Below are 25564 nucleotides of genomic sequence, written 5' to 3' on the forward strand. Positions count from 1 at the left end.
AAGCCTGGCCACTTTAAAGAACCATATATCTTATTATTAGCTATATATATATATATATATATATATATATATATATATATATATATATATATATATATATATATATATATATGTCCAAACTTTTAACTGACAATGTATGTTCTGTGTGAAAATATATAAATTAAATTAGTAAAAAAAACAGAAATAGAGTGAATGAGCCATTGTGATCTAATATTAATGAAAATGAAAGAAGAATAAATGACACTACTATACTAGAACACTTATATTCTATTATTTTCCCTTACGCTTGCTGACTTCACATTGCTGTGAGAGTGACGCTCGCTCTGGTATGCAGTGTCGCTCTATTCCGCTGTGAAAATCATGCAACTGCGAATGATTCATATTGTTGGTCAGTATGAATAGCATTGTCGTGCGCAGTAACATCATACAACAATGTTCAATCTTCTAATTATAGCGAGTGAAAATCAGCCTTCTCAGCAAATCCGTTTACCTGTAATCGGTCATAAGTTAAAGTCTATGGTGGCTGTGGCCGAGCGCACTGATCTGCTTAAAACCATCTTGAAAGAAAAGGTAAGTCCAAAATATACAGAAGCGTAACATCTGCTGGGTTGCTATATTTGTATTTTATTTGGCCTCTGCAACATTACTGTTGACCCTCATCAGTTCTTTGACAGAGTGATTAATTTCTCCTGTATCAAGGTGCCGTTGTTGTATCATAAGATGAGATATTTATAGTCCTTTGAAGTCCAGTTCAAATATCGTCCACATTTTCCAGACAAAATGTAAAGTAACTTCTGTTACTGTTACAAAAATGAAATTGTGATGATTTGTCATTCAATATACTTGTCTTTCCATTATTTCTATGAAGCACATATTTATGATGAATTGTAAATCATTATATGCATTCACAACGTTTCATAATGAACCTTATAATATGTTATAACTCCTCAAATGTTTCTTACTACAGTTATAATAGCCTATATTATAACACTTAACCTATGCATAGTTATATATTTTAGACTATAATTCAATACCACAATTATTACCATCCAATGTATCCACAGAAATTATAATGTAAAATGTATGTATAAATATTAGGTACTGTATAATTGCCGTCATGAAAAGGGACATAGTGTCAACTTAAAGCTTTATGACATGATCATATACCATTATGTGGCCTTGGTCTGCTTTAAGTAAAGTTACTATAGAAATGTCTTCTTATAAACAGCCATAACATAAACTTGTAACACACAATACATTACAAGTCAAGCTTATATAATTGAATTTATGGAAAAATGCACAGAATTCAAAAGAACACACTTTCACATTGTACATTTTGAGACATTAAGAAATTTCACATATAAATTTGCCCAACACCGTGTAAGGTAGGACATAGGCCCAGTGAATGATAAAGCTTGCAAATATATGAAAATATATAATAGGCATTTTTACAAGATTGTCTTATAATGACTGATAATAATCCATACAATATTTTTATGTGGTTATAAGACATTGGTTTTGTCATTTTACTTAAAGCATATATGCATAATACAGATATATACACCGATCAGCCACAACATTAAACCCACCTGCCTAAGGTCCCCCTCTTGCCGCCAAAACAGCGCCAACCCACTTCTCAGAAAAGCGTTCTGAGATTATATTCTTCTCACCACAATTGTACAGAGCGGTTATCTGAGTTACCGTAGACTTTGTCAGTTCAAACCAGTCTGGCCATTCTCTGTTGACTTCTCTCATCAACAAGGTGTTTCCATCTGCAGAACTGCCCTCACTGGATGTTTTTTGTTTTTGGCACCATTCTGAGAAAATTCTAGAGACTTTTGTGCGTGAAAATCCCAGGAGATTAGTAGTTACAGAAATACTGAAACCAGCCCATCTGGCACCAACAATCATCCACTCTCCAAATCAATGAGATCAAATTTTTTCCACATTCTAATGGCTGATGTGAACATTAACTGAAGCACCTGACCCGTATCTGCATGATTTTACGCACTGCATTGCTGCCACGTGATTGGCTGATTAGATAATCACATGTATGATGGTTGGTAAGCCAGATGGGCTGGTTTGAGTATTTCTGTAACTGTTGATATCCTGGGATTTTCACACACAACAGTCTCTAGAATTTACTCAGAATGTAGCAAAAAACAAAAAACATTCAGTGATTCTGTGGATGAAACACCTTGTTGATGAGAGAGGTCAACAGAATGGCCAGACTGGTTTGAACTGACAAAGTGAACGGTAACTCAGATAACCGCTCTGTACAATTGTGGAGAGAAGAATATTCAGTGGGTTGGCTCAATATTAGGCAGGTGGTTTTAATGTTGTGTCTGATCAGTGTATATAATACAGTTGAAGTCAGAAATGTACATACATTTAGATTGAAGTAATTATAACACATTTTAACAACTCCACAGATTTATTAGCAAACTATAGTTTTGGCAAATCTACTTTGTACATGAACTGAGTTATTTTTCCAGCAATATTTTACAGACAGATTGTTTACATTTTAATTGACTATATCACAATTCCAGTGGGTCAGAAGTTTACATACACTAAGTTAAATGTGCCTTTAAACAGCTTGGAAAATTTCAGAAAATGATGGCAAGCCTTTAGACAATTAGTCAATTAACTTCTGATAGGATGTGTACTGAATTGGAGATGTACCTGTTGAAGTATTGTAAGGCCTAACTGCAAACTCAGTGCCTCTTTGCTTGACATCGTGGGAAAATCAAAAGAAATCAGAAAAGAATTGAAACAAATTGTTGACTGTCTGGTTCTTTTAGGGAGCAATTGTCCACAAGTCTGGTTCATCCTTGGGAGCAATTTCCAAATACCTGAAGGTACCACGTTCATCTGTACAAACAAAGGTACGCAAGTATAAACACCATGGGACCTTGCAGACATCATACCGCTCAGGAAGGAGACGCATTCTATCTCAAAGAGATGAACATAGTTTGAGTCGAAAAGTGCAAATCAATCCCAGAACAACAGCAAAGGATCTTGTGAAGATGCTGGAGGAAACAGGTAGACATGTATCTATATCCACAGTAAAATGTTTCCTATGTCGACATAACCTGAAAGGCTGCTCAGCAAGGAAGAAGCCACTGCTCCAAAACTGCCATAAAAGCCAGATTACAGTTTGCAAGTGCACATGTGGACAAAGATCTTACATTCTGGAGAAATGTCCTCTGGTCTGATGAAACACAAATCGAACTTTTTAGCCATAATGACCATCGTTATGTTTGGAGGAAAAAGGGTGAGACTTGCACGCCGAAGAACACCATCCCAACCGTGAAGCATGGGAGTGGCAGCATCATGTTGTGTGGGTGCTTTGCTGCAGGAGGGACTGGTGCACTTCACAAAATAGATGGCATCATGAGGAAGGAAAATTAAGTGGACATATTGAAGCAACATCTCAACAAATCATCCAGGAAGTTAAAGCTCGGTCGCAAATGGGTTTTCAAATGCACAATGACCCCCAACCATACCTCCAAAGTTGTGGCAAAATGGCTTAAGGACAACAAAGTCAAGGTATTGGAGTGGCAATTCAAGCACTGCATTTGTGGGCAGAACTGAAAAAGCATGAGTGAGCAAGGAGGCCTACAAACCTGACTCGGTTACACCAGTTATGTCTGGAAGAATGGGCCAAAATTCAAGCAACTTATTGTGAGAAGCTTGTGGAAGGCTACTTAAAACGTTTGATCCAAGTTAAACAATTTAAAGGCAATGCTACCAAATACTAACAAAGTGTATGTAAACTTCTGACCCACTGGGAATGTCATGAAAGAAATAAAAGCTGAAATAAATCATTATCTCCACTATTATTCTGACATTTCACATTCTTAAAATAAAGTATTGATCCTAACTGACCTAAGACAGGGAATGTTTTATACGATTAAATGTCAGGAATTGTGAAAAAATGAGTTTAAATGTATTTGTTTGTAAGTTGCACATTTCACATTTTCACATTTGTACATTTCTGACTTCAATTGAATATATTATGTAATATATAATTTATTTAGTAATCTATATATATATATATATATATATATATATATATATATATATATATATATATATATATATAAAATACTACATGAATAGGTAAGTATTATAATGTAATATAATTGTGGTTTCAATTATTTATGAGAAGTTATAACATATGCATATTATGAGATATTTAAATGCATTATAAATATTGGCTTAATAGAAATGGTTAGCAAAAGCATTAATAATGAAAAAAAAACATTAAATAAAATAAAAGCAATTATAAAATTCACATATTATAGTTTTGCAGGAGTATCTGGGCAAATCATGCTCACCATGGTAAATGTTTGTGAAGGAAAATGATTATTATTTGTTTTGTTAGTTCATTGTTAATTAGTTTTACTACTGGTAGTCAGAAATCTTTACAGATATCAGTGCCACTTTGATTCGTTTCAGGGATTTAATTTGTACAGTTCTTCAAATGTATGTAAGCATCATTTTTACTTTTCAGGTGCTTTGATGTTCGATAACAATACCAGCATGAAGGGACGTGTAACCGTGTACTCTGTGCCAGGATGTCCACACTGCATACAGGCCAAAACCACTCTGAGTAAATTGGGTCTGCCTGTGTGCGATGTGGATTTAAACAAGCATAAAGAACTAAGAACTCGAGTGAATGAGCTTACAGGCCACAGTACTGTTCCTCAGATATTCTTCAATAATGTTTATGTTGGAAACAACGAGGACCTCCAGAACCTGGTGAGTCCCACAGTCTGCACTTATACACAGTACCTGACTTTGAATAGTATTAACTACGTATCCACTAGCTCTGGCTTGATATTTGCCTCTGGGAATTGGGATTGATCAGTGGTAAAGAACATTTCGAATGTGTATTCTCAGGATCCTGAGCATCTTGAACTCCTCGTCTTATCGATAAGAGAGCATCCGTTGCCTCTGGACGCTCCACCTGTGCCTGAGGAAAACAGTCCTGACCCTGAGGGTGAGCTTGATGGAGGTTAGCCTTTCATATACCGTGCTTGTTTTTTTTTCTGAAAGATGTTCTCATGTTTTCCTTGTTCCTTCTACTTGTTGCTTGCCTAGAGTGTTGAGGGAATGAATGCTGTTTCTGTTTCCATTATTATCTTTTTATCAATGTACTTGACAAGGGTTTCGTCTGGCTGCATGCCATCCTCCCTCTTTAAATATCACCAGATGTTTCTCCAAGGATGAATGCAAATGCAACCTTATTTTTTCTCGCATCAGATTATAGTGTTGCCAAGAGCAAGATGAAGACTGAATAGTCCTTTTTTAGTATCAGTCCAGCACCTCAAAGCATTACTTTTAGTTCATCTCTACACAGTTGAGTCTTTTATTGTGTAGAAGTGGGATGAGACATGATTTTGAATTATTAAATTAAATATATGTGCTGTTAGTTTTTGTAAATAATTAATTAAATATTAATTATACATGATTATACTTGATTTCTGTCACAAGTCCCATCTGGGCTAGTTTTGTACATCAAATAGCGCTTAGAGCTCATTTCTCCATAATTTTATCACTGACAGGGAATTGCTGTGAGATTCTTTTATTTAATGAAATAACAACCTCAGTGGCTCTATCATAGGAGAGAGCATAACGGTCAACTTTAGTGTGTTAAGACATTTCCGCCCATAGAAGTTCTATGGGACTGCCGCATTATGCCTTTTTTTGTTAAGCTTGTAGGCTCTCCTTGGTAGAAGGGCACTGGCGCTGTGGCGTGTGTGCCAGTGTGCTTGTTTTTTTTCTGAAAGATGTTCACATGTTTTCCTTGTTCCTTCTACTTGTTGCTTGCCTAGAGTGTTGAGGGAATGAATGCTGTTTGTGTTGCCATTATTATCTTTTTATCAAGAAACTTGACAAGGATTTCATCTGGCTGCATGCCATCCACCCTCTTTAAATATCACCAGCTGTTTCTCCAAGATGCAAATGCAACCTTATTTTTTCTCTCATCAGATTATAGTGTTGCCAAGAGCAAGATGAAGACTGAATAGTCCTTTTTTAGTATCAGTCCAGCACCTCAAATCATTACTGTCCAGTGGGCCTCTTTTAGTTAATCTCTACACAGTTGAGTCTTTTATTGTGTAGAAGTGAGATGAGACATGATTTGGAATTATTCAATTCAATATATGTGCTGTTAGTTTTTTAATAATTAATTAAATATTAATTATACATCTACAGTATGCTACAATGCTAGTCTGGCTGCAAATACTTTGTATGCTCTTATAGAGTTTAAGTGTGAGAGGGATGCTTATGCGGACATGATAGAGGAGTTGAAGAGGAGCAGGGTGATTGGCAGCCACAGGAGGGGGTTGAGGGTGTACAGGAATAGCTTCACTGGCACTGAGCTGGTGGACTGGCTGTGTAAATAGAAGGGTTTTAGTAAGTTACTTCAGCTCTCTATGTATAACTTCAGCGGGGCAACTAAAACAATGTTCCAAAACACATGTAATACTTAATGTTTTACTGCACCACAAACAGGTTTGTTATCACTAGGCCTGCACAAAAATCCACAGAAAGCTTAGCAGTTTTTCACAGAGTTTGAATGCTTTATTTTATAAAAGTGTACACACCTGGCTTGTTTAGACTTTGGCTGTTTCTCAACGTGCGTTATTTTTTGTTGTCATGTTCTCGTGGAGTGGTCATCATCCAATGCCGAAGTTCAATTCAATCCTCAATAACACAAGAGCCGAATGCATAACATTACCCGGATGTGTTCTTGAAAAGGTAGAATATCAAGGATGAATTGGATGGTGACTTGTGGGCAACAACCTGTTACTACAGTGGCAAACGATGGGCAATTACCCACTGATATATCAGGGTTTTACCACAAGAGTGTCCTGCTGTAAGCTCGTGAAAGTCTGACAGCTTGTGAGAGTTGTTATAAGCTGTTGACTTTTGTTGTTTTGTTGGGCATAATTTTAATATATATTTATAAACACATGAAGGAAATGAGTGTTTACAGACTTTTAGTGTTACTATTCCTGCAAATCCTCACTGGTGTGATGATAATAATGCTGTCACTGATGTGATAATGCCAGTAGTTCTCTCACTGCCTTCAAATGTGCTGTGACGGTTAACTGTATAACAGGAAGTTGTAGCACATCTCAATGCTTGCAATAGATGCGTTCTACATCCTCCTGTCCTTCTGAGTTCGTTCCATCGAGCTGGCTTGGCAAGACCGGACTTCACGAGAGCACATTCTCTGCTTTCATAGAATTGAGAAACACCCATTGCTTTCAGCTCCATTTAACATATATACACCGATCAGCCACAACATTAATACCCCCTGCCTAATATTGTGTAGGTCCCCCTCGTGCCACCAAAACAGCGCCAATCCGCATCTCATGATAGCATTCTGAGATGGTATTTGTGACAGGGTGGAGGGCGGGCCTGGTCATGATTCTACACACCCGGCCCCTTATAAAGTTAATCAAGCCTCCGAGAGGGATAAGGGCCGACTGCAGAAGGTGGTGCGACAGAGAGAGAGCGTTTATGGACAGCTGTCTGACGTGTGTGTGTCTTTTGGTTTAAGTTCTTAATTAAATATAATTTATATTGTCAAGCCGGTTCTCGCCTCCTCCTTTCCATAACTCCTGTTACAGTATTCTTCTCACCACAATTGTACAGAGCGGTTATCTAAGTTATTGTAGACTTTGTCAGTTAAAACTAGTCTGGCCATTCTCTGTTGATCTCTCTCATCAACAAGTTGTTTCCGTCCACAGAACTGCCACTCACTGGATTTGTTTTGTTTTTGGCACAATTCTGAGTAAATTCTAGAGATCAGCAGTTACAGAAATACTCAAACCAGCCCGTCTGGCACCAACAATCAGCCAATCGCGTGGCAACAGTGCAGTGCATAAAATCATTCAGATATGGTCAGGAGCTTCAGTTAATGTTCATATCAACCATCAGAATGGGGAACAAATGTGATCTCAGTGATTTGGACCGCGTATGATTATCGGTGCCAGATGGGCCGTTTGAGTATTTCTGTAACTGCTGAAATTAAGAATACATTCTCTGAAAAAGTCTAAATATCTTATGCAGTGTAGCTTTTCAAGTACATTTATCTGAAGTATATTTTTACAAGAAAACAATATAAAAATTGTTGTTAAGAGTAGGAGTTTTGCAGTACATCTTTGCCCTAATATCAAAGGTCTTGCTAGAGGAGAAAGAAATCTAGACATGGATATAATGTGGATCTTCTTAATTAATTATAAAATAAAAACTCACGTCTGCACGTAAGGGCTAGAAATAGCACTTTTGCTTGGCATTAAAGGAATATTCCAGGTTCAATACAAGATAAGATCAATCGACTGCATTTGTGGCATAATGTTGATTACAACAAAGAATAATTTTGAATCATCCAATCCAATCCAATCCTTTTTTTTTTTTTTTAAAGCAAAAATCAAGGTTACAGGGAGGCACTTACAATGGAAGCCAATTTTTTGGGTGGGTTTAAGGAGAGATGTGAAGTGTATAATTTTATAAAAGCTCTTACATTAATTCTTCTGTTAAAATTAATGTATTATTTGAGTTGTAAAGTTTTTTAAGTCATAATTCTTTACAGCCATTTTAGGGTTCGTTGACGTTACGTCATCATGGCAATGAAGTTATAAAATTGGATAGAACTTTACACAGAAAAGGGTTGTAAGTGATTTTATCACACTAAAATCATGTTAACACACATTTTTTTTTACATTTTGTGACTGTTCTTTTGAAACAGTATGTATTTTAACATTTACAGATTGGCCACCATTCACTTCCATTGTAAGTGTCTCACTGAAACCTCACTGTGTGTGAAGTTGAACAGTTAAAGGATGGTGTATTTTGTGGTGGTGTTTGCTATCCCAGAATATTCTGACTCCCTTCTGACACTTGCACTGTGTAGACAGGAAGGAAGCTGGTGAAACTGCCCAGAGTTTAATGGTCAGGAAGCATTTGAACTCTGTAACAGGCCAAAGACAGTGTAATGAGGGTTGCGCCTTATTCAGGTTACTGGAGCATGTTCCAAATGCAGCACTCAACTCTGGAGAAACGGCAGCATGCAGCCCCATAAAGGGTATGTTGAACCAGTATTCCTATAGCCACCATTCTGTCTTGGCTAGAAAGTACAGACTCATAATCTATACTTTTTAATCATGTGGTGCCTTATAGACCATTTCAAGGACTGTTCATTGGGGACGGCACTGTTCCATGAACATTTCCTGCTTGTCAAAACAGAGACCATTTAGCAGAGATGGGCCACTTCTATTAAAATTAATGGAGGATATTGGAGCGGCCAAAGGCAGACAACGGTAAACGAAAACAATACAGCCTCGTCACCGCTGCCTTTGAACACCGAGCACGCCTCTCCTCAGAAGACTGGTCTCTACCTGTATGAAGGTAAAATAGTGCCTAAATGAATTGCATGCGCAGAGTAAGATTTGTAAAATTGTAAATAAAGATACAAGCATGATAGAACAATTTGCACGCACAGAGTAAGATTTGTGAAAGTATAAATCAAATTGCAAGTGTAAAAATAAATTGCATGCGCACAGAATGTTTTGTAAAGGTGTAAATCAAGTTGCATTCATGTGTTGTGAAACTGTAATTATGTAATAACACAAAGTAAATTTGGTGTGTATTCTTCTGACACCTAAACGTGGCCAAAAAGAGCAATCAGGGATATGCAAGAAAAGAAAGGGTGTAATGAACGGCAAAATGGATTGACCACATAGAATCAGTCTGTATGTGTAAAATAAACTACTGCAAATGTGTAAATGACTTTTGTTTGTGGCATAAATATTTTCCAGAAATAATACAATATTCCCTGTTCCATCTTCCCTTTGTTGTGCTCACACTTTTTGCACAAATTTTCTCACAATATTTAAATATTTCAGTTTGATATTTAAGCGAGGAGAGATACCCAGAGGAACAACACATAGCCATATGAAGAAGAAGCTGTCTGTCACGTTATTAAACCAATAGGTCAGAATTAACTGATCAAGGAAAACCTTATTTGAATGGTTACTAGAAGCAGCAGTGTTATTTACACTGATTCTATTCTGTCAATATGTTTTGCTGTTTTTTACACCCTTTCTTTGCTTGTATATTGCTGATTGCCGGTTTGCAAAAAATTGCCAAAACATGTAAGCATGAAAATAGGAAGTCAGAAGAATACACACAAAATGTACTTTGTGTTAATACTCAATTACAGATTCACAACACATGTATTACTCTTATGAAAAGCATTAGAGCAGAGGTTCTCAACGGGGAGGTACTGCCCCCCCAGGGGGTGTTCAAAGTATGCCAGGGGGCGCTGAGAGCAAATTAGTAGAGAGGGTGGCGTTAGGTTACAAATTGGGGGCGTTCAAGTAAAGGAAGGGAATGAAGTAGGTGAGTGTTCATCAAAATGTGTTGAGAACCACAGCATTAAAGTATTGCTAATATTTTTTTCTTACGCTTGAAATTTAATTTACACTTTCACAAATCTAACTCTGTGCATGCACGTTTTTCTATTATGCTTGTAACTTTATTATACGCTTTTACAAATCGTACTCTATGCATGCAATTTAGGCATTGGTTTTTTACCTTTTTACCTAATTTACCTTCATAGCTGGCGTCTTCGAGTGGATTGACTTTCCTTGAAAAAGAGACTTTGTTGAAAGGATATGTGTAGACAGTTGTAATTCATTTATTTTTGTTTACATTCTTGAAATGGTCTATTATCTAATGTACAGTGGAATCTTGTTGCATCTTATCTCCTCTATGGGCTGACATTTATATTTTCCCCGTGAAATTCTTTTGAACCCCTATCTTTGTTGCCTTGCTGTACTTACATAAGCTAAGCTCCTCTAGACCTGCATGTGTTTGTGATTTGCATGCGACTGCATTCTGTCTCTAATGAGTGAAGCTTGATGATTCTTTAATCATATCTACTGTAAATTTGTATAATTATCAATACAGCAATGTCTTGTAACTGGAAATGTTTTGAACATCTAACTGACATTACATTTTCATTGACTGCATGTTGTTCTAAACCTCTAACCATGTTATTACATTTATGCAATTGATTCGGCTCAAACCACTTAAAGGGACAGTTCCCCTAAAAATAAAATGATGTCCTTGACTCACGCTCATGCTGTTCCAACTTCTTATGACTTTATTTCTGTGGAACACAAAAGGAGATGTTAGACAGAAAGTTAGCCTCAGTAACCATTCACTTTCAATGCATCTTTTTTCCATACAATGAAAGTAAATGGTGACTGAAGTAGGGATGGACAGATCTGATACCTGGATCAGTATCGTCTCCAATACGGAAGCTTTTAGACGGATCGGGTACCGTTCCGACGTGCCCGATCAAAATCTGATACTGTGTGTTAGTCATGTTCGTTAATGTAAAGCTCCAAAAATGTAATAAAAGAACCAAAAAAACACCATTAAAGCAGTTCATATGACTCGTAATTTTATTCAAAGCCACTTGAAGACATGCGATAGATCTGTGAATCACAAAAGCCTGTGTTTAATAAGTAAATATATTGTATGCGCAAGTGCCAGCGTGTTAGTGAATGGTGCTGCTCTGTTGACACAAACTCATGCACAGGCTGGTGATTCGCTCGCAGCTATTTTTAGCCTTCACAGTGGTGTACATTATTTGAGCGCTACTCAAGAACAGCATCTCAGATGTAGACGCTCAATAGTTCGGTTCACTTATAATATGCATTTAGAATGGCATCAGAGGAACATTTTACAGGAATTGGAAAAATAAGCAAATTAAATTACTGTGAAGTTGCTTACAAACAGACACATACAGAAATTCCTGGAAAGTTCAGAATGTCAAAATAAAAGTGTGAGGGTTTAAAAAGTGCACAATTTAAATATTACTGTTGTTTTTTAAATTAAAAGTCAATAATAATAATAATATTAATAACAATGTATTATTATTGTTGTCACCATTAGTATTTGTTTACAATTTATAACATTATTTAAGTTGAATGGGTTCCAAAAAATAACTGTGTGAATGAAAAGTGGACTGATGTCTTACAATTAAATTGAACAAAAAAAGAGATCTAAATCCTTTAAAGTCCAGATGCAAGTTGTGTCAAAAGTTGCTGATATGAGACAGGAGACGCTGGATTTAATTGCTTGCTTTTAATGACGATGATGACAGTGAAACAAACAAATGTGAACACATAAAGCATAAACAAGAACTGACAAAGAAATGCAAAACTAGAGGGTATATATATATATATATACACACAAGGGCTAATGAAGGAATGGAAAACAGGTGAAAATGATGGGGAACAGATGGCAGTGATGAGGGCAGTGCATTGTGGTAAATGTAGTCTGGGAAAACACTTCAAAATTAGAGTCCTAGGAAACATGAGGGAGACAGACTGTGACATAACCCCCCCTTTAAGGGGCAACTCCTGGCCTCCCAAAGATGGCTGAGGAAGGCAGGAAGATACAGGTGAGTAAGGGAACCCGGAAGACGACCAGGAGGCCAGGGAGGAGACCGCAGGGTAAGGATTGGGTCCAGAGGTCTGGCAGGCGGCCATAGGGCTGGGATAGAGTTGGGAGTCCTGGGAGGCGGCCACAGTGCCAGGACTGGTTCAGGAGGCTTGGTAGATGGCGTTAGAGCGGGAACCGGGTCAGGAGAACTGGGAGGCGGCCACAGGGCCGAGACAGGGTCAGGAGGCCTGGGAGGCAGCCACAATGACTGGGGAAGGACCTCTGTGGCTGTGGGCACTGGCAGTGAATGGGGATCGACCTCCGTGGTCGTGGGCACTGACAGCGACTGGGGAACGACCTCCGTGGTCGTGGGCACTGGTGGGCACTGGTAGCGACTGGGGAACGACCTCCGTGGTCGTGGGCACTGGTAGCGACTGGGGAACGACCTCCATGGCCAGAGCCTTCTCAACATATTCACAGAGTGTTCAGTGAGGATCAGCGGTCTGGATGGTGCACTAAAATCACTAGTTTTAAGAACTCATGGACGTGATCCTCAACTGGACGGTCCCCTTGCATGAGAAGCAGAATTCTGACAACCGCTAGATACATTTTGGTTCAGTTCTTCTGTCACAAATAGTTGCTGAGATGAGACGGGAGACGCTGGATCTATTTAATGATGATGATGATGATGATGATGATGATGACAGTGAAACAAACAAACATGAACTCATACAGCAAAAACAAGAACTGACAAATAAATGCAAAACTAGAGGGTATATATACACACAAGGGTGCATGAGGGAAAAGAAAACAGGTGAGAATGATGGGGAACAGGTGGCAGTGAGGAGAGCAGTGCATAATGGGAAATGTAGTCTGGGAAAACACTTCAAAATGAGGGCAAATGAGTGCTAGGAAACATGAGGGAGACAGACTCTGACAAGTTGAAACGTTTTTGAAAAAAAAAACGCAAAAATAAAACACTGGTTTCTTTTCTACTGAAGACATGAAGACTGGAATTACTGTTAATTTTGCTGCGACATTATCCAGTACACTAGTTAATAACAAAGTAATTCTTATAAAACTATATATTTATATTGAAATAATATGTGGTTAGAGGTTTGTGTTTCTTTACAAATTAAAGAGTACTCCCAATTAGTTCCACACAATAATGTAAAGGTATTCTAAACTGATTATGCAAAAAACAACACTGTTATCGGCTTGGGATTGGTATCGGCCGATGCTGAGATTTCAGATCGGAATAGAAAAAGTGGTATCGGTACATCCCTAGACTGAAGCTAACATTCTGCCTAACATCTCCTTTTGTGTTCACTGCAGAAAGAATGTAATCGGATTTGCAACAACATCAGTAAAGGTTCATAATATTTGCATACAGAACTATGATGGTTTTGTCTTGCTAGCATCTTTTTAACTATTTATAGATGCCCTAACACCATGAAGACTGTCACATTATGTGTTGATTCTCGTGCACAGCCGACTGACAACTATAACAGTCCGCCTATGGAAGAAAAAATCCTCTTAATTTTTCCATAGGGGAATCGATTTTCAATGGTAACTTACAAACCTTTAAAGACAGACCTACCGTGAGCTCCAAGGTTGATAATCAATGCTGTATTCTTCTGTTGAAACCACCAGTCTGCTTTATTTCGTCTTCATTTAAAAAAGTTATGTTTAAAAGCAGAATTTCTGGTAAAGAACTACGTTATTCATTATCCTAAAGGGTAATGAACCACCGATCAGAGAATCAATGCAAAACTAGTGTGCTAAACAAATACACACTCGCATGACGCACTGTGAATGACGCAATCCAAACTGTCTCTCTACACCTTTAAACTGCTTGTATCTTTACAAATATCTTGATAATTTGCAATTAAATCAAAATATATAGACTCTATAGGTATAATTAATCCATTAATAGATATTTTTCCACCATTTTTATTTTGATTACGTCATTCGCAATGCTTCATGGGACTGTAGATCATGCCCTCATGAAAGACGGTAAGTTCTCAGAGTGTGTTCCATTCAGAAGTGGCCATCCCTGTACCATATTCTCTTTGAGAACTGGAGGGCTGAAAGGTGTGAGCTGAAAAATAAGTTAATTGGAACTCTCCTTCAATCATAAAATCTAAACTAACTTTAACACTATTCTTTTGTTGCACTGGAAATTCATTCAGGAAATGTAATTCTAGCTCGCTTACATAATGGACTATCAATGAAGTATACATCTGCAACTATGGTCCCTTGTGTTTGGTTGTTTCAATCATTCTTGTTACACTCATTATTTGTGATACTTGCCTTACACAGCTTGTGATCTCTCTGAAGCGCTAAGGAGTCAAATCCTGAAACTCTACTCTGATCATCTCTCTAAAGATGGCAAGGTAATGCACCATTTCATCATCTCCTCACACACCTACTGCATAGATGCAAGTTCTAATGTTCCACGATTAAGTGTGCTATATGCAATCAAACATTTGATGTTTGTGGTGGGTGAAGGACACAAGGAGTGTTTCACCACATTATGTTTTAAATAAGAAATGTACGTGTCCTGACCGTCTGGGTATTTACCTTCGACCAGACAGTTGATTACAAGGCCATGTCTCGGAGCCTGTATTTCGAGCGGTACTGTGAGCTAGCAGTCAAACTTCAGCGTGTGGAGCTTCTGTCCCTGAGTCGTGAAGAGAAACTGGCCTTCTTTATCAACATCTACAACGCCCTCGTGATCCACGGCAACCTGCACCTGGGCTTTCCAAAAAACCTATGGCAAAGGTACCGGGTAAGAGAAGACACCCAGCTCTTGATCACAAATGAAAAGGTTCTTGTGACTTCATTCTGGTGTTTTGATCAAAAATAGAAAGTGAAATAAATCAAATACATTTGATGCTTCTGATCTTACAGTTCTTTAACTATGTGAGCTACCTCATTGGTGGTGAGGTATTCACACTGCAGGATATTGAAAATGGAGTGCTCAGAGGAAATCGAAAGGGCGTGGCACAACTCCTGAAGCCCTTTTCAAAGAACGACCCTCGACTGCAGGTATTCCAGGCAGAGTCTGTGTGATTTGTTCTCACTTAATATACAGTATACTCATTCTTCCATAGATGCTTATTTATATTCTGATGGCTTATGTTGTTATATTCATGGTTGGTAACAAAGTACTTGTTCCAATATACTAAAACCGAAGGATTTTCATGACTTCGGTTCTGTTAATTGTTCTTGAACATCTGCATTTGTTGACCGAAGAAAAAACAAACTCATAAGCTATGGCTTTGAATAACTCACTTACTGAATTGGTAGAAGTAGTTCTTGACATATTCACTAAACTATTACTTAAGTTTCATATGACATCGTGTTGTTAAAGATACGCATTCAGAACTTTTTATTGTATTAAATGTTACTAAAAAGTAGTATTGTTTTTGTTTAGTAAATTTCTTAACCTTCCTGGGCCTCAATTCCCAAAAGCATCATATGCCTAAATCGATCATATAATTCAATTTATGATTCATTTTATTTTTGCAGACCATTTCCCAAAAGCATCGTAACTTAAGTACTCATAGATTTACGAGTGCTCTAGAGTAAATCGTACAGCAATATGAGCGTCGTAAGCACATGGACTCATGCAGACACCTGCAGGACAATCGCCAAATTACACATTAATAAATTGAATACTAATAGCTACAATTTATGCTGAGACTTTAATATCAGTATATATGATGTATGTGTTTAATTTATTTGTATTTTAACAGACAAGTCTAATAATAATAATAATAATAATAATAATCAATTGCATAAAATAAATGGTCTAAATGGATAAATAGATTAATTTCTTTTAGTCACCGTTATCACTTTTGGGAGTAAAGAGCAGAGCTCCACTTTATTAGTGAATGTCCCTTAATTGTATCTTCCAAAAGTCTCCTTATTTTGCGCTCCGTGATAACACATTGTACCTCGTAATATTCATTGAATTCTTGTAATTAGCAGAATCATACACGGGGCCTCCACTGTCTTCACTAATCCTGAAAGCTTTATATCAAGAGTAATTTATGAAAACGAAATATTACAAATGCACACCAGATTATGGAAGCAGATTGTGTAAAAGAAAAAGATAATTCTGCACAAAATTATTGTAAAACGATATGAAAATATGTAGTTAATTAGGTCACATATTTAAGAAAATAATTGTAAAAAAAATGTAGCGAGGTAAATTACACTTGATTGTAAAGTTACTCACAAATATAATGAAGTTACAATGACGAATAGCACTATACCGTCACATTTCAGCACTGTCACATGGACAGCGATTCCCTTATGTAGCACTTAATGCACGTCCTCGTATGTTCATGTTAAGTGCAGTTTTGGGAAACGCACTTAAAAAATAATGAACGTTCGTAAAATCAGTCATAGAAAACGCTGTTAACCGCTATGATCTATCGGAAACGCAGCCCTGGGCTTTTCGGTCATTTTTGACCAATTTCAGAATAAAATGGTTTCCTTAATCTTTTGATGTTATATAACAAAATTAAGTTTTACAAGAGTTGTTACAAAAAATACAAAAACTGCACCTTTGCTGTTCGCAGTCAAAATCAGTCAAACAGATCAAAGAAAAAAAAAGTCTCTGGGTCCGAAATTAATACCCACCAAGTGCAAAATGCAGGTACATGTTCTATCTGGCCAGTGACATTTGCAGTGTCACACGCCACTCTGGCAGGCGCTTTTTACCTTTCTATCTGTGTCAGCTTGTAAAATAATTTGACACATTCCAGTTTTGTCCTCAAGGGGGTTTTACAGGCCTAAAGTCAGTAAGGTCACAGGTGTTTATATAGAACGGCTCTTATTAGCTTGTAGTCCCGCTGCTCATCGTTAGTCTCAATGCTGTGTGTCCACTGGCACGTGATGAGTGAAGGTGGATTCAGTGCTTTCATCACATCATTATATTTAAGCAAAAGTTAAAAAAATCAATGCTGTTTGTATATTTTGGTTATTTGAAATTGAAGTTGGCATATTTACAACTGTAAGATAGCATTGCTCATGTACTGAAAGCTAATTGACAATACACAGTGTTGTGTCGAACTCTGTTTCCCTGTCGGGATCTGTTTCCCCCAGCAGATCTGTATGGGGGAACAGTATCTGACGGTAACATTGTCCACTGTCATAATGCGTTACCCCATGCACAAACCTAAGCCTAAGCCTAACCCTTCCCTACCCTACCTTACCCATACCTACCCTAACCATAACCAAAACACCATACACTATCAGGGATAGGGGGAAACAGATTCCGATGGGGAACACAATTCGATACAACAACGGCAGCTCTCTGGCTTGGTGAGCGCGCCGGGTAAGTATATTTCTTCCCCATCACTGTACATGTACTGTTAGCAGTAAATCTGGAAGCAAGATGAAAGCAGTAGGAGCATTCATGCCATCAGGATGAAGGGAGGAACCACTCTTGGATTTCCAGTGGATGTTGAAGTATGTTTTAATTACCCGCTACCATCACACATTACAAGTTCTCTGGTAATGGTCGCATGTTGAATCAAACCGACCGATTTTCATGACGTTCGGTTTTGTTAACGGTTCTATAACGTTCATTCTTCCGGCAATGCGAACAGAAAACCAGACTAAAATACTTTTAGTGTTTCCTGTATTACTATTAAGCAGCAACCCTCATTGCTACTGTATCTACAGCTCGAGATGAGACAAAGCGCTATGACAAATTATTCTTTTGAACAGCTTCTTTTTAGTGAATCAAAAAGACTTATGAATCAGTTGGAGCTAACTACATTTAAATGTACTCACTACAAGTAAACCAAGAACTGTTACTGTGTTATTTGTACTTAAGGCTCATGAGACTCACTCGTTCATATGAAAGTAGTGATGTAGTTTATAATACAAATTGAGTTTTCTTTGTAGTAAGTGAATAATCTGAAAAATAAGACTACCTGGCTAATAAATATTGCTCAAATAATAAAAACAATACAATTTGTTTTTTAAAAAAGTATTTATTTTTTTAAACATGCTTACACTGTTATTTATTTGTCTCGCATGTCTGTAAAATCCACTTGTAAAATGTAATAAAAAAATGTTAAAAATTGGATAGTGAAACATTTTATTGGCTGGTAAATGTTTTCATCTACCAGACACTTTGGCTGGTGGGCTAAAGAGTAAATTTTGGCCCCTGCTGAGTCTGACCACATTGGATAAGCTCCCATACCTTCCAGACAAAAAACTGCATCTTTCTGTTATGGAAACGAAGAAACTTAAGTAAACTAATTTAATAAATGAATGATGTAAATTAATGTAAAATAAATAATTGATAACAAAATGCTTACTCTGGGACTTCTCTTTTTATCACCGTGGTCAGGTTTGACAGAAAACATCCAGTAATGTCACATTATTTAAAAAAAACAACAAAACACATTTCAAAACAATGGGGGAAAAAGCTACAATTCTTTTTATAAATAATTGTTTAAAATTGTGTTTAATTATATATCCAAATGCCTAACTTGTGATAATCTAATCAAAATCTAAAATGAAGTTATAACAGGTAATGAGACCACGCAGTCTCTGCAGCCATCTACTGGTTATTATTGTTATGACATCATTTTAAGTCATGTAATTGTTGTTCTTTTCACCAGTTGTCCGCAATTTGCCCTCAATACATGACACATTCTCATACTTTCTTCATGTTTCAACTTATAGAAGTGTAGGTTTTTACTGAAATTACGTTAACATAAATTTGCTTATTTGCATATGCAAATGACTGATGTAATTGAGAAATTTGCATGTAAAAATCAAGTGCATAATTGTATTGTTTTTACTTCAGGGAGGAAGAAATGTTATAATAAAAAAAATTAAAAAGGTACAACTTAACTATATTTTTATATGTTGCGAGGTTTATATGATGTGCTGGGCTTTACCTAGTTTTAGCTTACAATTGCTCCAGACAGGAAAAATGGATAGTTGTAATGGCCATTAGTAAATACATCAGTTATGTGTGTGCTCATCCATTAGGTGGCGCTTCCTGATGTTGAGCCTCTTATTCATTTTGCGTTGAACTGTGGTGCAAAGGGCTGTCCTCCAATCAAGACTTACACACCACAGGTTACTGCCAAACTTATTCTCATTTAGAATGCTATCTACAAACACATGTTTCTAATAATGGGAAGCAAAATTATGTTTTCACACAAAAATGATAATGCATGTGTCCCATCAGGACATTGATAGTCAGCTGTGTGCTGCTGCAGAAGCGTTCTTGGAGAATGATGAGAGCTGCATGATTGACAGTGGGAGAAGAGAGGTGAAACTCAGCCAGATATTCAAATGGTACAAGGCAGACTTTGGAGGCACTGATGAGAAGGTATTACTAAAATATTTATTTAATCAATTTCCATGTGTGCACATGGAATATATTCTTGTGTTATGTTAACAATGTTTAAATGCTCTTGAATTCTGTTATTTACGCATCCTGCTGTTCCAAACCTGTGTGACTTTCTTCCATGGAACACAAAATGAGATATTTGTCAGAATGTCCAAGCTTCTCTTTTTTTCATGCAATGACAGAGGATGGGGAGCAGAGGTTGTGAAGGCCCAAAAATAGACACAAAAGCACCATCAAAAGATGATAAAAGTAGTCCATTTTGCTAGGTATTTTTTTGTGTGTTTTAATGCAGTAAAGTCATAGGGGTTAGGAAATACATGAGGGTGAGTAAATGATGACATAATTTGATCAGTTATCAGTGTTTTTTTTTTTTGCAGCTGCTGGATTGGGTGTTTGATCACATGGGAGCATCACAAAAGAAGAGGAGTCTACAAGCCCTAATGTCGCAAGGAAATGTGAAAGTGAGCTATCTGCCATATGACTGGTCTACAAACAGCACAGACTGAACTAAACCATATTCTCACGCACATTATCACTCTTATCACCGACTCATTGTGGGCATTGTGTTTGTATTGAACACATGCAGCAGGGAAGAGAGATTCAAAACTGTACCCTGAAATAATTTACTGTAACTATGCATTTAGATCTCCTTCCCTTGTTCTGCAACCTCCCAAAGGGCATTGTGAATATGTAGCCTAATAATTATAACTTAATTTTCTACCTGTTATTTTCCAAATTGTATAATTTATATACACTGATAATTATGCACTGCTAATAGTCTTAATAATTAGCCTACAAAGGATATCTTTATAAATGTATATAGACTAATTTATCTAAATTATTCTATTTATTGCATCAATGTGAATTTATCTTTAAAATGTATTTAAATTAGAGTTTCTATAACACAATGAAAAGCAAAAAAGGGACAATTTTGCACAGATAAACTATGGTGCATATTGCTTAATTACCCTAAACACAAGAGCATGTCTTTTATGTAAAGTTTAGGGATGAAAAACTTTATATTGTTATAGCTATATATATGCTGTATAAATACTGTATTTATGCATTTCAGCCTTTGGATGATAGTCAGTATATATCTTTATATTTATGTTTTTGCACTGAAATGGCTTAAAAGGTAATTTATTAATTTTTTCAGTCAGAACAACCATAATTTCAACCAAATTGCACACGGTTTTTCACTAAATGAGCTCAATGATATTTAATTATTTTCATTTAAAGGCACAATTTAACAATACAACAGCAATATTTACCTACATTTTACCAAAACATCTTAATATATGAAACTTTCCACACAGAGACTTCTATGAACATTTTTGATTGATGACAAAACAAATTGCTGAATAATTTTGAATTGATAAATTGAAACTTACCAATGCAAATCAGAAACAATATGTAAACATCTGTCTTAAAGGGGGCCTGTGTAGCGCAGCGAGTAAAGACGCTGACTACCACCCCTGGAGTAGTGAGTTTGAATCCAGGATGTGCTGAGTGTCTCCAGTCAGGTCTCCTAAGCAACCAAATTTGCCCGGTTACTAGGGAGGGTACAGTCACATGGGGTAACTTCCTTATGGTCTCGATTAGTGGTTCTCGCTCTCAATGGGGTGTGTGGTAAGTTGTTCATGGATTGCGGAGAGTAGCATGATCCTCCATATGCTGAGAGTCTCCACTGTGTCATGCACAACGAGAAACATGATAAGTTACGCGGATTGACTGTCTCAGAAGTGTAGGCAACTGAGACTTGTCCTCCACCACCCGGATTGAGGTGAGCAACCGTGCCACCAAGAGGATTTAGAGCACCTTGGGAATTGGGCATGACCCAATTCCCAAAACCCTTAAAGTCTTCGTAATATTCAGAACATTGCTTAATTTTGTATCGCCGTTTCGACAGCAAAATTACTGCCTAGCCCTAGGAATGGTTTGGTCTGATTTGTGAGATACATACGTGCATTTATAAGGCATTTTCTTGGGTATTTGGTTTATCCTTGCATTTTCTTTTTAATTTGCATTCTTTTCAAAGAATGTTATACTAAACTGTTTAAGAATCCAGGCCTCATAAACATCCTACTGTCATTACTGTCACAATCTGTTCCAGTAGTCCAGAGTTATGTCCCCAGGACCGACACAGCTTGAGAGCTGTTCACTGTTTAATGTGTCTGGACACCCCATATTGTGTTTCGTCTCTATGCTTCTGTGGGGAAATGCATAGGAGATGGAAGAGGAATTAATTACTGGAGTTTCAGGACCATTTCATGCTCAGAATTTTTCACTAGGAGTGTTTGATGTCTTCAGCAGAGAACATAGCAGCATATCAGTTTATCTGAAAGTTATCAGCAAGTACCATTACTTATGAGTACTTCTTGTAATGCATGATATGATATTTTATACATTATTCAAAGGGTACCAGGCTGATGAAATATCATTCCTGGTTTCTAATAAAACTCTTGTCTGTCAGACTTGTATTATATGACATGATTCAATGCCTGATTTGATTATGTGTTAACAAGTATTTTTCTGAAGAATGTGAGATCCACATGGAAAGTTTCTGAAAATCAATTCCCCATCTGTCTAGCTGGCTTGGAAAAGTTTTTTGAATCTATTAGACACAGGCTTTTAAATATCAATGTTTACAGTGATGCAGTATGGGCATGTAATTTAATAGTAGGGCATGTGATACTATAGCATAGTATTGCAAGGGCTGATACTATAGGATGAGATGCACGAGTAGAATGAGGTTCAACACCTCTTGTTTCAGCCAGTGCCTTTTCAACTCTGCATGAGATCAATACCATAACACTCCACTTGATCACACCTCCCAATGCTTCATCGAAATCATTTCATTTGAATCTGTCATCTGCAAGCTGAAGGACAGTTTTTAATTATATCTCACCTTTGAAAAAGTCCCAATGTTACCTCATGTCTCTTTTATAGTCAAGAAGGATATCAATGCAATGCAATTACCCTTAACAAAATGTCAATGCTAGGCTCATTTTATTGCATGGAGTTTATTCATATAGTTGAAATCTAAAGCAATATTGCATTGTCTTTTATAAATGTATTGCAAGGATAAAAATATGAAGAAATAAAGTATATATTTAATTGATATTTGATGTGTCCTAATTCTTGTTGAAATGGTATAGTTAACAGACAAATCTCTTACAGTAAGTGTAATATTCAGAGGGAGGCAGTGCTGCTTCAGAAATGCACTGTATATTTTTACATTTCCTTATTCAATCAGATCACAAGTTTTTGGTTTGTGTATGTTTAAATACTAATAAATATCTAAATTATGTAAGGTTTTCAAGATCCAAACATAATCTAGTCATCAGTTGCTAGTATTACTCTGCACTCGATGAAGTGGTCCAAAAGACTAAGCCCACTTGATTGCTTGTATTTTGCATTGTTTTCTAATTTCATACAAACCTTTTAATTGCATAGGACTTTGGTATGTCCTTCTTTTGCTTTAATGGCATTATGCATTTTAGCTGGCATAAGTATCACAAGTCAAGTTTGACATTAGGGAGAGACTGATCAAAATCATTAGGGCTTCACGATTATGAAACAAATCATACTTGTCGATTGTTTATACTGTAATTCAGATACATATTGATTAATAGAATTTACATTAAAATAAAATATTTATTAATGTAAAATCTATTAAGGGTCTAGGATATCTGCATGTCATATTCTTTAGGCTACACATCCAAAACAAGATGAGAACTGTTTCTGAATTATTTTATTGTTATTTTATACAACAGCAAATCAAAGTTCACATTGGCCCTCTCAGTAGCATGAAAAACAAATCTGTTATAAAATTCTGAATCTCACACACACACACGCACAAACCAACAAGCAATGCACATGATTGGTTAATGCTCATCTGCTGCTGCTGCAAAAATAAATACATGTATATAGTGTGTATATATGTGTATCTGTTATTCTATAAAGATGAATACATAATTATGATTCAAAGTAATGGAAACATCATCAAATCACTGAAACTCATGTTCAATTAAAATTCAGAATTATAAAATTCTTTGTGGTCCAAACATCATCTGCAGCCTGAAACTGAACTTTTCATCAGATTTTAGGAGTGAATCCACTTAACTGCATAGAGAGATATAGGATGCACTCTTGCTCCCTATTTAGTGAATGACTTAACCTCCAGTGTGCTGTCTGTCTGCACTGGTCTCAGAAAAGATTGAAATGCACCTTAATGTATCCAAACTCCATATATAGCCTGCGAAAGCAAAATCTTTCAGCTTTTTGTATGAATAGGCCTACATTTATTCTCAAAGATTTTTGAAAATACAGAGTAAATATATAGGAATGTATTTACTAATGTTAATGAATAGCACCTTAGTGTACAGTATTAACAAACAAAAATATACATTTTTATAAAAATTAAGTGAAATGACCAACAGATTTTTTACTGTGAAAAGTTATTCTAAAAAGCATGATTTCAGAACGTCTGTCAGAAAACCGCTCTACAGCACTCTTGCAAGTACTTTATGTTATCAGTTCGCCAAAGCATGAAATATGAACACAATATTTAAAGCAGCATATCAAACTAAACTAGAGATGCTACTCTTTACAAACAAACAGGTTTCACTGAAAATAGTTTAAGAGGTTTCTTGCCAGAGGCACGTTTGTTAGCACTGCACCCATGGAAGCAGTTCACATGGTGTTTGGTCACGTGACTCCTTGCATCAGAAGTTTAACCCTTAAATGACTCCTTAGACTGTCCTGAACAGTATTGAATGGGTTTAAATTAATTTAAAGGTGGGGTATGTGATTTGCAAAACGGCCGGCAGATTTTGAAAATACACAACTCATAAGGTCCTACCTTCTCTCCTCCAACGCTGGCCCTGACTCCACCCATTCGAAAAACATGGACGCGCAATCATGCACGAGCGAAAACTCAGATGCGCGAGAGCGAGCCAGGCTAGCATAGGTTGGAGTTTCTACATGACGTCACCATTTACCTGCTAAGACCGTCAACATGGCACAACATTCAGCGTTAAGTTGCACCAGATATTATTAACATTCAACAGTCACATAAATCATTAGTATTGTTAGAAAATTGATGTTTTTGAAATGTAAATATATATTGTATAAATATAAAATATATAAAAATATATTGGACGTCCTGGTTGTCACCGAAGTTTATGGCTAAATATAGGGCTGACCGATATAACGTTATCAGATGAGATTGTTATGCGCATCTCGTCAGTAAAGCACATAACATAAAGTGCATTCATTGATTAGTAAATCGCCATCAGCTGCTTTCAGATGGAGCGGCGTATACTACACAGAGCCGTAGTTCACTAACAAGCTGGGCCGTGATAATGAAGGGTAAATTGCCCAGCTTGTCAGTGATGAACTACAGCTCTGTGTAGTAAATGCCGCTCCATCTGAAAGCAGCTGATGACGAACGGGACACGCGCGCCAAGGTGGTGGGGGGAGGGGGGCATGGTACGACCGTTTGATTGACACATTTTCTGTCCAATGATTCTAGATGGTCTTGAAAATGATCGGCTGGAGTTTTTCGAGTCCTGTCCGTTCCACAGATGATTAAATTGCTTAATTTTCATTTCAGTGCTTCTAATCAACGGCCAGTAAGTGGGTTAGGAATAGGATTTCAAGTTATTTTGAAAAAATGGTCAAAAAAGAAAATCA

General features: G+C 36.9%; 1 protein-coding gene across 5 annotated transcripts; it reads left to right on the top strand.

The window, feature by feature from the left end:
- The first annotated feature begins 317 nt into the window (after positions 1-317).
- LOC127655338 (uncharacterized) lies at positions 318-22965 on the top strand. Of its 5 annotated transcripts, none has more exons than XR_007972029.1 (10): positions 318-570; positions 4517-4764; positions 4906-5020; positions 8933-9103; positions 14797-14870; positions 15068-15265; positions 15388-15525; positions 19501-19590; positions 19714-19846; positions 20245-22965. XR_007972029.1 is itself a non-coding variant. In XM_052143095.1 (10 exons), the coding sequence occupies exons 2-10, from the start codon at positions 4525-4527 to the stop codon at positions 20371-20373; spliced, it is 1299 nt and encodes a 432-aa protein (XP_051999055.1). In that variant the 5' UTR covers positions 318-570; positions 4517-4524; the 3' UTR covers positions 20374-22965. The 5 variants fall into 5 exon arrangements, 4 of the variants coding, with proteins under 4 accessions (XP_051999055.1, XP_051999056.1, XP_051999057.1 ...); XM_052143095.1 differs by having other exon boundaries at positions 19703-19846; XM_052143096.1 differs by having other exon boundaries at positions 4906-5005; positions 19703-19846.
- Positions 22966-25564: the final 2599 nt, after the last annotated feature.

The sequence above is a fragment of the Xyrauchen texanus genome, chromosome 14, assembly GCF_025860055.1.
Source record: "Xyrauchen texanus isolate HMW12.3.18 chromosome 14, RBS_HiC_50CHRs, whole genome shotgun sequence".
Taxonomy (NCBI): Eukaryota; Metazoa; Chordata; class Actinopteri; order Cypriniformes; family Catostomidae; genus Xyrauchen; species Xyrauchen texanus.

What these genes read in the sequence shown, in the direction of transcription:
- LOC127655338 (XM_052143095.1), top strand. Translation starts at nt 4,525, where the DNA reads ATGTTCGATAACAATACCAGCATGAAGGGACGTGTAACCGTGTACTCT. An exon ending in ACGAGGACCTCCAGAACCTG is followed by an intron (nt 4,765 to 4,905) that starts GTGAGTCCCACA and finishes GTGTATTCTCAG; the next exon opens with GATCCTGAGCATCTTGAACT. An exon ending in TTGGAGGCACTGATGAGAAG is followed by an intron (nt 19,847 to 20,244) that starts GTATTACTAAAA and finishes TTTTTTTTGCAG; the next exon opens with CTGCTGGATTGGGTGTTTGA.